This window comes from Setaria italica, chromosome III, assembly GCF_000263155.2.
Source record: "Setaria italica strain Yugu1 chromosome III, Setaria_italica_v2.0, whole genome shotgun sequence".
NCBI classification, from domain to species: domain Eukaryota; kingdom Viridiplantae; phylum Streptophyta; class Magnoliopsida; order Poales; family Poaceae; genus Setaria; species Setaria italica.
In genome coordinates, this window is record NC_028452.1 from 28,019,640 (window position 1) to 28,032,193 (window position 12,554).

The window sequence follows — 12,554 nt, forward strand, 5'->3', positions numbered from 1 at the left end:
ACACATAGGATGTAGGGTATTACGCGACATAAGCGGCCCGAACCTGTCTAAATCGTACGTTTGAGTTCACCTTCGAGTTTCTGATCTTGGCAAACCCCATGCATAAAACACTACCTTGGGTATCTCCTCGATAGGTTGCCGGATCTAAACACCGATACTATATCTCCAGCAGCTCTCGCACCTTAACCTGGCGAGGAACCGTCCTCGCCCCCAAACTACCATCCTCCATCGTCTTCGCCGCTAGAGTCGCCGAATCCGCATCCACCACCCACCACCATCCTAATCCGAAGCTCGTCGTCACTCTCTTGCCACCTCCTCTGCGCACCGGTTGTTCTCCGCCACCAACAGCTAGCGGCGCCTTGCATCCCCCCTCAACCTGTCGTTGCCACCCCAGGGCCTCCCTCTACAGTGGAGGATTGCTAGCCCTGAACCCTAATCCCAAGCAGCGAGCAACACAGACGCGAGAAATGAACAAGAGGAGCCGAAGGGAAGGAAAAGGACAACGCTGGCATATGGGTCCCACCTGGTAGCGACTATATATCGCACGTAGGTGATAGCTAGTTATATGTCGCATATGCAACATATAGCCATTGGCCATGGGAGGCGGTGGCAAAATGCTGAGGGCCGCTCCGGTGATACTGCGGCAGCTTTTGCTATGGTGCCTTCCGCATTTCGCTGACATATGGATCCTGCAAATAAAAATGTGGTAGAAAAACAATTTGTGCCAACACCAAGAAGCTGTTTAAAATTAATTTTAAGCCGTGAACATGGTCTTTATTACTGCAGCAAAGCAAGCAATCGAGTTTTGTTCCCAGTTTTGAAAGATCTCCCCTAACTTGTCCGCTTGTCGCATCGCGCTGCTGGAAAATCAAATTGGAACGCGCCCGAGCTCTCCCCGGCTCCCGCCCCGACGCCACCGCCCAAGGCGCAGGCCAAGCTCGCCGCCGGCCATTCCCATGTCTCTCGGCCGCCTCGGCCGCGCACGCGCGTCGCTCTCCCTGCTCCGGCCCTTCACCACCACCACCACCACAGCAGCAGTCTCCCCACCCGCGGCCTTCCTCGCCCACAACCTGCTCGACGAATTCTCCCGCCCGCGCTCCACCCGCGACGCGGCCCGCCTCCGCCGCCTGGCCGCGTACCTCTCGCCGCCCGCCGCGGAGTCCGTCATCCTACGCCTCCCTTCCTGGCGTCACGCTCTCGACTTCTTCCAGTGGGCCGCCGAGCAGCCGGGTTTCTGCCACTCCTGCTACTCCCTCAACGCCATGGTATCCCTCCTGCCCCCACACCAGCGCGCGCACCTTGACCGCCTCGCTGGAGACGCGGTCGCATCGCGCTGCTCCATGACACCTGGGGCACTTGGGTTCCTCCTACGCCGCCTCGGTGCCGCTGGCCTCCCGGACACGGCCGCCCGCGTCTTTGATGCGTCGAGGACTACTCTCAGCTGCATCCCCAACTCATACACGTACAACTGCCTCCTCGACGCGCTCGCCAAGGCTGGTCGTGCGGACGAAGCTGAGGTGAGGTTGCGCGAGATGGTAGAGAGTTGTGGTGACGAGAGTGTCGACAGGTACACGCTCACCTCACTCCTGCAGTGCTATTGCAACGCGGGCCGTCCTGACGACGCAAACACCGTGTTCCAGAGGATGAGTGAGAAGGGATGGGTCGATGAACACGTGCTGACGACGCTTGTAGTGGCGTTCAGCAAGTGGGGGAAGGTAGACAGAGCAGTTGAGCTGGTGGGGAGGATGGAGGCACTGGGGATGAGGCCAAGCGAGAAGACATTGAGTGTTCTTGTCCATGGGTTTGCCAAGCAGGGCAGGGTCGACATGGCCATGGAGGTGTTTGACAAGATGGCCAGATATGGATTCTGTGTGGATTTGGTGATGTACAGTGTGTTAATTGAGGGTCTGTGTCAGGGAAACTTGATCGGGAAGGCAGTTCACTTGTTCAAGGAAATGAAGAGGAATGGGGTTGCTCCTGATGTCCGCTTACTCAAAAAGATAATTGAGACATTCTGTAGCAAAGGACATTTCACTACTGCTGTTCCATTCATCAATGAAAATGCAGAGCATCTGAAACCTAGCGGTGTCGTCTCATTATATAACGTAGTTCTAGAAGGGCTTGTTAATAGTGGAGACATAGAAGCAGCCTATCAGTTGCTCAGGTCCATGGTGCATGGTGGTCAAAGGGTTAGTAATGGTAACACCGGCGGTTTGCATCTGTTTGTTATCAGTGAAGGTGTTAAACCAAACTCTGATTCATTTAACATTGTTGTGTGTGGCCTTTGTAAGTTTAAGAAACTGGATCTGGCCTTGGCTCTCACAAAGGAAATGATTGTGCTCGATTGCAAGGGAAAGCTTTTGATGTTCAATAATTTGATACTTGAGTTTTGCAATTCAGATAGACTTGATGAAGCATATGAGATGTTTAACAAAATGAAGGATCTTGGTTTGAAACCCTCAGAGTTCACATACAATTCATTGTTTTATGGCATTTGTAGAAGAAAAGACATTAATGCTGCCATTGATCTACTGAGGGATATGCGGACAAATGGACACAAACCATGGATTAAGAACTGCACAGAGATGGTGCAACAGCTTTGTTTCGGTGGCAGGATAACAGAAGCCTTGCAATTTCTTGATGAAATGCTTAAAATGGGTTTTCTTCCTGACATTGTCACATACTCTGCAGCCATGAATGGAATGTGCAAAACAGGAGATATAGACAATGCACTAGAGCTTTTCCGTGACATTTCATCCAAATATTATCTTCCTGATGTGGTGGCACATAATATCTTGCTGAATGGATTCCGAAAATCAGGTAAATTTAACGAGGCACAAGAAATAATGGAAGAAATGTTGAGTAAGGGGCTGTTTCCTTCTGTAGTTACCTACAATCTTATGATTGATATTTGGACCAAGTCTGGCAGGATTGACAAAGCAATAGCTTGCTTTAATAAAATGAGTGATGAAGAGAAGCTACCAACGGTTGTTACATATACAAGCTTGATAGATGGACTCTGTAGTGCTGGAAGACCTGATGAAGCCATTGTTTTGTGGTGCAAAATGAGGGAAAACAGTTGTGCTCCAAGTGAGATAGCATATACTGCTTTAATAAATGGATTGTGCAGGTGTGGTCGAATAGAGACTGCACTGAGCTATTATGAAGAGATGAAGATGAATGGTTATGACTTAGATATTTTTTCCCTATTACATTTCACAAATTTTTTGATATCACATGGGCATGCCAGCAAAGGATGTGATCTTTTAAAAGAAGTTCTCCAAAAAGATGTGGTGCACAGTAATAATATGAAAATGATAGGCTTTATAAATAAAGCAGTTGAGGAGCTGTCTAATGATGGAAGGACATATTCAGATATCAAGATACTTGTAGATAAATATTTACTTTCAGGGGATCAAACTATACATAATGAAGATGGAAGCAAATGAGACCTGTTGCTGGCATGCGCTTTGTGTGTCCTCAAGTCTGTCTCTAACCAAAGAGTAATGGTGTCAGCTGTGAGATTCCAACTTGTGTATATTGTACTTTGTTTTTGCCTACACATGTTGCTGCTTCATGCAACATCTTTATGTGGGAAGACCTTACATAATCTACTTTCAAGGTATGCTCAATCCTAAAACACTTTTCTGGCATCATTCCTTGTGTTATATCAGCACAATAAATATTTTGCTTGTCACATAAAAATGGTGCATCTTATGATATTTTTTCACTTTGAGCATATAATAGTTAAAGAGAATGTTCTCCTCTTCCTATTTCTCGCTACTGATGAGCTTACTGTATAAGATTGCACTGGTCATTCTTGGTCGATGTCTTTGGCAAGGTCATGTGCGGTAGTGTTTCTGTAATTTTACATGGCTATTTTGGTCTCCTTGCCTCTTAATACAATGATATGTAAATCTCCTGCATATTCGAGAAAAAAAGAAATGAGCTTACTGTACTCCTTAACAAAATAGTTTATCTAATATGTAAATAGGTATGTATCTAAATAAGTGTTTCTCAATTTGATGGGTACATTCTAATTAGATTGGACCAAATATCATGTTTTGACCGTATTGTGTCTGAGAATTACAATCCTGCTTTGAAATACTTTGTAATGTTACACCTCTTTTACTTTGGCTTGAGTTGGTTTTAAGTAAGTAAAACTTGAATGGTGCCCCTTTTAGTTCATCATGGTTCAGCTTGCTATTTTGTGTCCCTTGATGCTTGTGTCCAAATTGTAATGAACATGTATCAGTTAGAATGGCAATACTACGTATTCATCCTTTCTCTTCTGATTGCTTTATAAATGCAGAGTACAAAGTCTCTCCTGTTACCCCAGACAGAACAGCATTTTAGTATCTTATATGATTAATTCTTTATTTTTATCCTGCAAATATTTGCCAGATGTTGCTTCTTTGTGTATTTCTGGGTTCCATTCAGAAGTGCTATTTTGATGCTATATCAGAGTCAGCTTATCATAATTCAACCATCATACCAGTACTGGGAAAGGTTGGAGGTATAAACCATCTGAAATGTTTCTATTTAAGGTTCACAGTTGGAATCCGCTGCTAGCCCACTGGGGAAACCAGTCTGGGGCCGGCCGAGAAACTAAGATAATCTCTTATGTTGAATTAGATGATGCTTTGTAGACAACTTTCTTTTGCAAGTCATGTTTATTCCGGTCTGTACTACGTGATGAAATTAGATAATCTCTTATGTGGAATTAGATGATCATTGACAGGCTTGTGTAGAGTTGAATGCAATTAAATTGCTTTTGCTTTTTAAAAATTCTTAACTACATAGACGTCCAACCCACGGGCAGCACTATTCAGTTGGAGTAAGAGTTACTCAAATAAAAAGGTTGAAGTAAGAGTTCATAGGAACATCATTAATTGTTTTCAGTTATAAATTGGGAAGCATATAATTTTACAAAAACACAAATAAATCGTTCAAAGTTCTTATTAGCTGTTTGGATTGAATCAGCAATCCTCTTCAATTGTCTTCAGGTGATTCGTGATGTTTTTGATGTTGATTGAGACTTATTTGTCTTGTAGGAAGATGGTGTATCATCATTTTGTGTAGGGCATGCTCATCATATGGTGATGTTGAGGGTTGAGCATGTGATATTATGGCAAATTGCAAACACAAGTCTAAAGAAATACTATATGTTCTTTTGACCATACTGTAGGAATAGAGGAAGAGGATATACAAGTGCCTTTCTTAATAAAGAATATGTAAGTGGCTTAGCTTGTTTACCATCGAATAAGATAAAACATTGGTTAAACTTGTGATACTATGAGTTTCTGACATGTTAGTTTCAATTTCTTGACCTATGCATGGGCAGGAAGATTATGCGATGCAGAAGGTAAGAACCATCTGCACGGTGACAGCGGTGTGAAAGAACCTGGAGTGTGCATGTGAAGGATGCTTCTATAGTGTTATTTTTAATTAAAAGGTAAATATTGCACGATCGGATATACACCTATTGTTTCCTTTCATGTTTATTTGGCATATTCTCTCTTTCATTCAGGTTTTATGATTACTGATTTATTGTGTGATTTCAAAGCTAGCGTGGGAGGTGGTTTATGCCAAAAAGAAAAGAAACGAAAAGAAAAGAAGAGAAGAGAAGAGAGGCTAGACAGGAGAAAACAGTTCTTCTGAAAGAAAGAATAATTGATCAATCCATCATGGTGTGAGGTTCTAGTGAGGATGATTATAGATATCAAGCTTGTCCAAGATGCTATGCGTGGTAGATCTTAGAAATCAGAAGGCAGAAACAGCTCTGCTGAAGCAGTACAATCCATGTTTAGTATCCTTAACTGCGTATAGTTCATTATGTGGCCAAGTTTCTCGCGGCGGCGGACCGGTTAGAGCGTTAAACACAGGGAGTCGTTGAAACTCCTGTCCCAATCCGGGTTCGAAGCACAGTACCTTCTTACAGATTCTCCCATGGTCAAGTTTCCGTAAAGTATACTGTGTGAGTGCATGAGGATACTTGGTGTTCGCCATTGTTTGTTTGGCTTATACATGCTCGGTTGTTCAGTTGACACACCTGCATGTCCATCACAAGTGTTCTAGTATATGTTTTCGTCAACAATAATGAAGATGGTGCGTAACTTTCCTCTACCGCGTCACGGGTTCTACAAAGAGTTAGCCTGCTACAATGGGGGACGTTTTTTTAGTAACTTTCCTCTACCGCGTCACGGGTTCTACAAAGAGTTAGCCTGCTACAATGGGGGGAGTTGCCGCTGCGCCACATGTGCCGCGAAGCGCGATTTAGCGGGGCAGGCAAGCGGGCTCGTTTAATGACCTGCCCCGCCTGCATCCTAAGTACATCCTGGCTTTAAAATTTGGGTGGTGTCTGGTGGACCTGTGGCTGTTGACGGCTCTTAAGTACTAAATCTAGGCTGTCAACTCCTGCATGAACACATAAAAGATGAGCATCAACAGTAGTGGTAGAAGTTATTACTAACGAATTCCATAAGTGTGGTGAATATTTGTATGCAGGTTCATTAAGGGAGAAACCACACCTCAAGAGGAAGAAACACACTCTCGACCAATCAGAAGAAAGCACGCGGATCCATGGGCCCACAAACGGGAGTAAACCGACTACATTCACTGCTAAGCGCCTCGCACCCAAGCGTGGACCCACAGAGCAGTGTTCCATCCAAAGGCGGTTGCCTAGGCGTTCGGCCAAAGCCCTAGTGGCCTCGGTCGCCTCCCGCCGCCACGTGTCACCAGTTACCGATGATGCAATGGTGGTTAGGAAGATTTTCCGGATATTCCCCTCGGGAACCGACCCTAAGAGCCTATATAAGGAGGACGAGAGCTCACCTCAAAATGCACCGCACCACCACTTCAAGTACCACACAACACCACCTGAAGAATTAGTGCTCCACTCCATGGCGAAGCCCTGCTTAGGTTAGTGCTTAGAATAGGGGAGAGAGAGGGAGTATCATGTCTTCCTTCTGAGTAAAGTAAGTAAGTATTCGTGATTCCTTCTTCTAGTTTAGTACTTATATCTAGGTGAGATCAGTTCTCTTTACTTGCAGGTTCGTCACTTTGTATTTATACAGAGTGCCATAGTTTGCTACAGGTTGACATACGTAGTTAGATTACGGTAGTAATCAATAGCGTAGACATGGTGTCTAGGCTAGGGGTTATCTTTCGTTTGCCTTATATCCCACGGATTGCTAGAGGTAGGCCGTAGGTGGTGACAGCCCTATTGGTCCTTTGTAATCCTCCACATTCAGATATAGCGTAGAGCCGTTAGCTGGAGTCGCCTGGCAGACCAGGGGTAAGCCGATGCCCGAAGCAAGTATCTTTAACCAAGAGATTGACCTCTAACTTACCTCAAGTGCTATCCATAGGAATCCTCTCTATCTTTTGCCTATCTTTATCGTGGTTGTCCTTGGATACTAGAGTCGTAGGTATACACATACGTTCCCTTGGATTTGATACCCTTGGAATACTCTGAGGTGAAAGCTACAACGGTATCCGTGTGCTTGCGAATTTATTAGCATCGTAATTATACCAACAAACTTTCTGACGCCGTTGCCAGGTAATGGTTGTTATTTATCTATGAACCTAGTTGTCCTCATATCTTTTGCTTTTCTTTATTTCTATCTTTTACCCCCGCGGCCCCGCTACCCATGGAAGGTTATCCTCGCACACACCTTTCGACCCTTTGGGGTGAGTCTTCAGAGCCATACCTTCTAGAACCCAATTCATCATCCGGCTACGAGATTCATCCCGTGCTCATAGAGTTGGTTCAGGAAAATTCCTTCTCAGGGTTGAGCTATGAGAACCCCTACCATCACCTGCGAGAGTTTGAGCGCCTCTGTTCTTGCCAGAGAATCTCCGGCTCGACACAAGACGCTCTCAAATAGAAGCTTTTCCTGTTCTCTCTCTTAGGGAGAGTAAGAAAATGGTACCTTTGTTTAGAGGAAAGTGTGATTGATAATTGGGAAGAGCTGAGGGCTAGATTATGCTTCTCCATTTTTCCTCTATCTGCATCGCTTCTTTGCGAGTGAAGGTCCTCTGCTTCAAGCAACAAGAGGAGGAATCGCTAGGAACAGCATGGGCTTGTTTCGTTGCCCTTACGTAGATTTGCCTAGTCCTGTCCATACCCGATCACGTGTTGCTTCAACACTTTTGGTTTGCACTTTCCGAGGACGCTGGCCTGCAGCTCAACGCCCTCTCCAAAGGCTCATTTTTGCTTAAGGATTCAATAGAAGGGAAGGAAATCTTGGATCATATCCGAGAGACTACTCCCCCGATCGATCTGCACAACGATGCCCCGTCAGAAGGAGAGCGCATTAAGCAACCGAGGTCTTTCATAAGCAGAGTTCAAGCTTTTATCTCAACTATTTTTAAACCTTTGCTGACGATACCTCTCTTGAACCACAGGATTCTAGGGGATGGAGCGCCATGTGCGAACCTACCCCCCAATCCCCTTACGGTTTTTTCTTTTGAATTTCACTCGAGATCATATCTTGAGGAAAGTTGAAGGAGTGGTTGAAAGAAGAGGATCATTCTTAATGACTCGTCTGTTTCAACCATAACTTCCCGAAAGAGGTACCGTAGGAAGCACATCACGTTCCATTATCATGGTAACATCCAAGATGTTTCGTATACACCAAGGAATAGGCTCTGACATTGACCACCGTATCATAGTCCGTAGGGCTTATCCTTTTAGGTCATGGGATCATAGGGTCCATACCAATCGAATCGAGTGAACTAAACTCATATTCTTATCCTCGATTACCGATCAATGCCAACTCAAACTCCTACATCCATACTTGATTTTGATTGATGTCCAATAGAAGTTATATTCACACTTCATATTAAATAAACTTCTATTGGAAGCTTAGGTTCAATTGCTTTGCCACCACATTCATCTTTTATGAATGTGAAGCCTTTTACCTAAGGGGATGAATTGAAAGAAACTTATTTCCCTCATGATCTGAGCTCGGATCATTCCTTTGGCCCACAGAGTTGCACATCCTCTTTCATTATGGGGCCATGGACGTTCTTGACTTGTCTTATCTGGAGATCAAGCCACCCACTCCATGACCATGAAGAGTCATCCCGATTCATCACAAAGAGCATGCTTATCCTTGATATCTTTGAGATCTGTCGTCCATTGTGCTAAGGCACTACGAGTCGTATGATCATCTTAGGGGTTTCCTTTGTAAATGCCCTTTAGAATGGTTGTATATGGTTTTGCTTTATCATAATATTTATGCACGGCTCGTAGTTGTATTTGTGCACTAACCTTGCAGCCAAGACATTATTGATCCATTTCAAGAGGCGAAGCAAGGTGGACGTACGTATGATTTTGAGCATAGGATCACCATGAGATGCCCAAGATCATAAACTTCCTTTTATTTAAAAGATCTATTTCTATAAGGAAGGTTTATCCTTTGGGTATTCTTGGGATGCTAACCTTTTAGGTTATGGGAGGCTACATCAAGGACAGAGAGAAGCAAGGGAACAAAGGCATCAAGAGGACGACATCACCACCCCAAGCACATGGACATCATCATTGCATCATCATCACATGGGGTAATCATACGTCGTGATGACTAAGGTATGCTGTTGAGGTAAGTCCACCACCATGATCTTTATAGTTATATAAGTCAGCTTAGATAAAAGTAAAGTTAACCAAAGGTCAATGTCATTGACCCTAGCTCTATCCTAGCTTTTACCAAAGTCCCGGCACATATAGTGGTTGGTCCCCTCTCTTCTTTCCCTTTGCTACGCACGCACACAAGCAACGGGAAGCCCAACAAAGCCCAGAAGGGTTTGGCTGAACCAGTCTTAGCATCGTCGCCTCCCAGCCTTCGCGCAGACACTCCTCCAATGTTCCTTGACTCGTCCCTCGGTGTCCCGAGAGAGAGGAGTTCCTTCTTTGAAAACTCATCCTTCTCCTCTCCTCTTCACTCCACTCAAACCCACCAAGATCCACTTCCACCATTAGACCCTGCTCACCACCATGGTTGGCAAAGGCCTCATCCCCTTCATCAAGCCGGGCACAACCTTCGATGTTGATGGGGACATCTCTTCAGAGAATGCCATCATCCTCGTTGGTGATCTGTTGATGGAGGAAGTCTGGGCAGTTGATGTTCAACCTCTAGCTATCCTACTACCTGAGGGGAGTAGCGGGGGCGCAAGAGGTGCCACTGGGGATTCAGCCAACCCAGGGCCGCACCGCCTCGACCTCTTGCTCGACCGCGTGCTCACCCTCGCCCAGGAGGATGTAGAAATAGAGGACACGTGGGTTGAGTCCCTACAGAAGGCCAACAATGGTGATCTTCGCCCCAAGGAGCTGGCGATTATCCAGCTGTTCCACGGAATTGACATCCCAGGGCCGTCAAAGTCAGGAGGATGCAACAGCATGGGATCAGCATCCTACTCCCCGGAGACACCACCTCTAGCATTTTGCTTTGAGGTGTTTGGGGTGCGAACCCCAAACGGCGGGTACGGGAAAGGGCTCAAGCTGGCCCTCACACCCAAGGACAAGGAGCTGGCTGAGTTCTTCAAGTCATCTCCGAGAGGTGGCAAGGTCAAGTGGCACCTTTCACCACTGCCAATCAGAAGGCTAGAGGGCCACTTTTAGGGTAGTGATGAGAAATCTCCAAGGCCCACATAGTTAAGCATCTATCCTCCATGATCGTAGATTTGCCCTTAGAAAATAGGAGGCTTAGTGGAGAGGAAATTAGAAATGGAGGAACTTAAGGATGAGTTCTGAACCCTCCACCACGGTCTTTGCACTAAGATGAAGTGCTTGTACAAGACCATGGGGCACAACGATCTTTACGATGCCGCACCATAGATGTGCCCCTAGTATCTTTCCGTTAGGTGCTTTTAGTTAGGTTTATTTTCTTTCATTTATTTTCCAATCAGATTTGCAAGAGCCTCAATTTTGAATTCAATAAAGTTTTAGCTCACCAGTCATCCAACTCGGTACAGTCCTTTGCATCACTTGCTTGTCTTTGTTGGAAGAAGCACATAGGTACAAACAGGTGTGGGGGAGAACCACAGACTCTCCAGTGCTGACACGATGCACCAAACACCCACAAACAGAGCAAACCATGCTGCACCAGCACGTACGTGAAAGGGGAACTAGAGCCGAGCCCATAAGGGTTCGGCCGAACCCATGGTTTGGCTGACCTAGAGGGTGGCCCACTCAAGCTCATCTTCGTCCACCGCGTTAGTTTGTGTCTCTAACTCCCTGATCTCCCTAATTCATGAGTTTGAATGAATTTTGAATCTGATTGGACAAAAATTAATCAACATGTTCCACCTGCTCTTCATGCTTCTTATGGTTGGCTTGCATATGTTTTATTCCATGCTTATCATCTTGATGCTTGGGAACAAAAATATTTAGGACAGCATGCCCATCTAAGTTGTTGATGTTTGTGATATGGTTTGATGACATGATCTTCGCTCTTGATGTTTAAATGCATGGAAAATTTATTTGAAAATTTAAAAAGCCTTTAACCAAGAGATCGACCACTAACTTGATGTAGGTAAGCTGGTGCTCAAAACAAGTATCTTTAACCAAGAGATCGACCACTAACTTAGCTGAAGTGCTATCTTTAGGAATCCTCTGTACCCTTCGCCTACCTTTATCATTATGGTCCTTGGATACTAGAGTCATAGGTATACACACATGTTCCCTTGGATTTGATACCCTTGGAATACTCTGAGGTGAAAGTTACAACGGTATTGGTGCGCTTGAGGATTTATTCGCATTGTAATTGTACCAACAATGGCCAGTAGTGATGGTTTCAGTCTGACTCCCAGTACTTTTGGTGTGTTTATGATACAATTTTGGAGATTTAATTCTGTGGTATCTTGATTGCTGAACTATAAGGATGATTAGAAGAATCCATTGTGTCATTTGCAAAATACCCAGTTCTGGGTAGATAACATTCCGATTGAACATGTCAAGGGGAACCAACACTTCAATGGATGCTTTTTAGTGATCCCTATTTGGGTTATTTAGGATAGGCCAATTGCAAGAAATACAATTGCTACCAAAGAATTAGATAACTGGAGAAAATCATGATGCTACAAGTACCAATCAAAATGCCACTTGAACCTACCAAAATGGAATCACGGCATGTGAAAATTATAAAGGTATACGGTAACAAAGGTAATGTTACAGCACATGCTATTCAATGGCCACCATGCAAAAATTATATAAAAAATGAGCCAGATATAGGAAGATGACAAAAATAGAATCAATCAAACCAAAAAAAATAGCCAGGTAGCTAAAATTTCCTCACCTCACCCCTAATTATGGATTGATCCTTGACAAGGTGTGGATGGGACAAAAATAAGGCAAGCACAGCATGCATGCATACATAGATAGGAGAAGAATAAATAAAAAAATCAGAAAATGACCGTGGATCATAGCCGTTGAGAAGGTCCAGTGGGGCCGACATCGCCTTTGGCGAGGGCCTCACCGGAGACCAAAATCTAGAAGAAGGGAAGTCTAATTGGGGAAGATGACGGGGTGCCTGTGGCCTTGTGCCGCTGCCACC

The 12,554-nt window shown here is 44.8% G+C and overlaps 1 protein-coding gene across 4 annotated transcripts; it reads left to right on the forward strand.

Moving 5' to 3' along the window:
• The first annotated feature begins 829 nt into the window (after positions 1-829).
• On the forward strand, positions 830-6,126 carry LOC101768645 (putative pentatricopeptide repeat-containing protein At5g08310, mitochondrial). Of its 4 annotated transcripts, none has more exons than XM_022824926.1 (5): positions 830-3,622; positions 4,405-4,516; positions 5,055-5,234; positions 5,345-5,455; positions 5,531-6,126. In XM_022824926.1, exon 1 carries the CDS (start codon positions 957-959, stop codon positions 3,447-3,449), a length of 2,493 nt encoding a protein of 830 aa, XP_022680661.1. In that variant the 5' UTR covers positions 830-956; the 3' UTR covers positions 3,450-3,622; positions 4,405-4,516; positions 5,055-5,234; positions 5,345-5,455; positions 5,531-6,126. The 4 variants fall into 4 exon arrangements, with proteins under 4 accessions (XP_022680661.1, XP_022680659.1, XP_022680662.1 ...); XM_022824924.1 differs by having other exon boundaries at positions 5,567-6,126; XM_022824927.1 differs by having other exon boundaries at positions 5,571-6,126.
• The last annotated feature ends 6,428 nt before the right edge of the window (positions 6,127-12,554 follow it).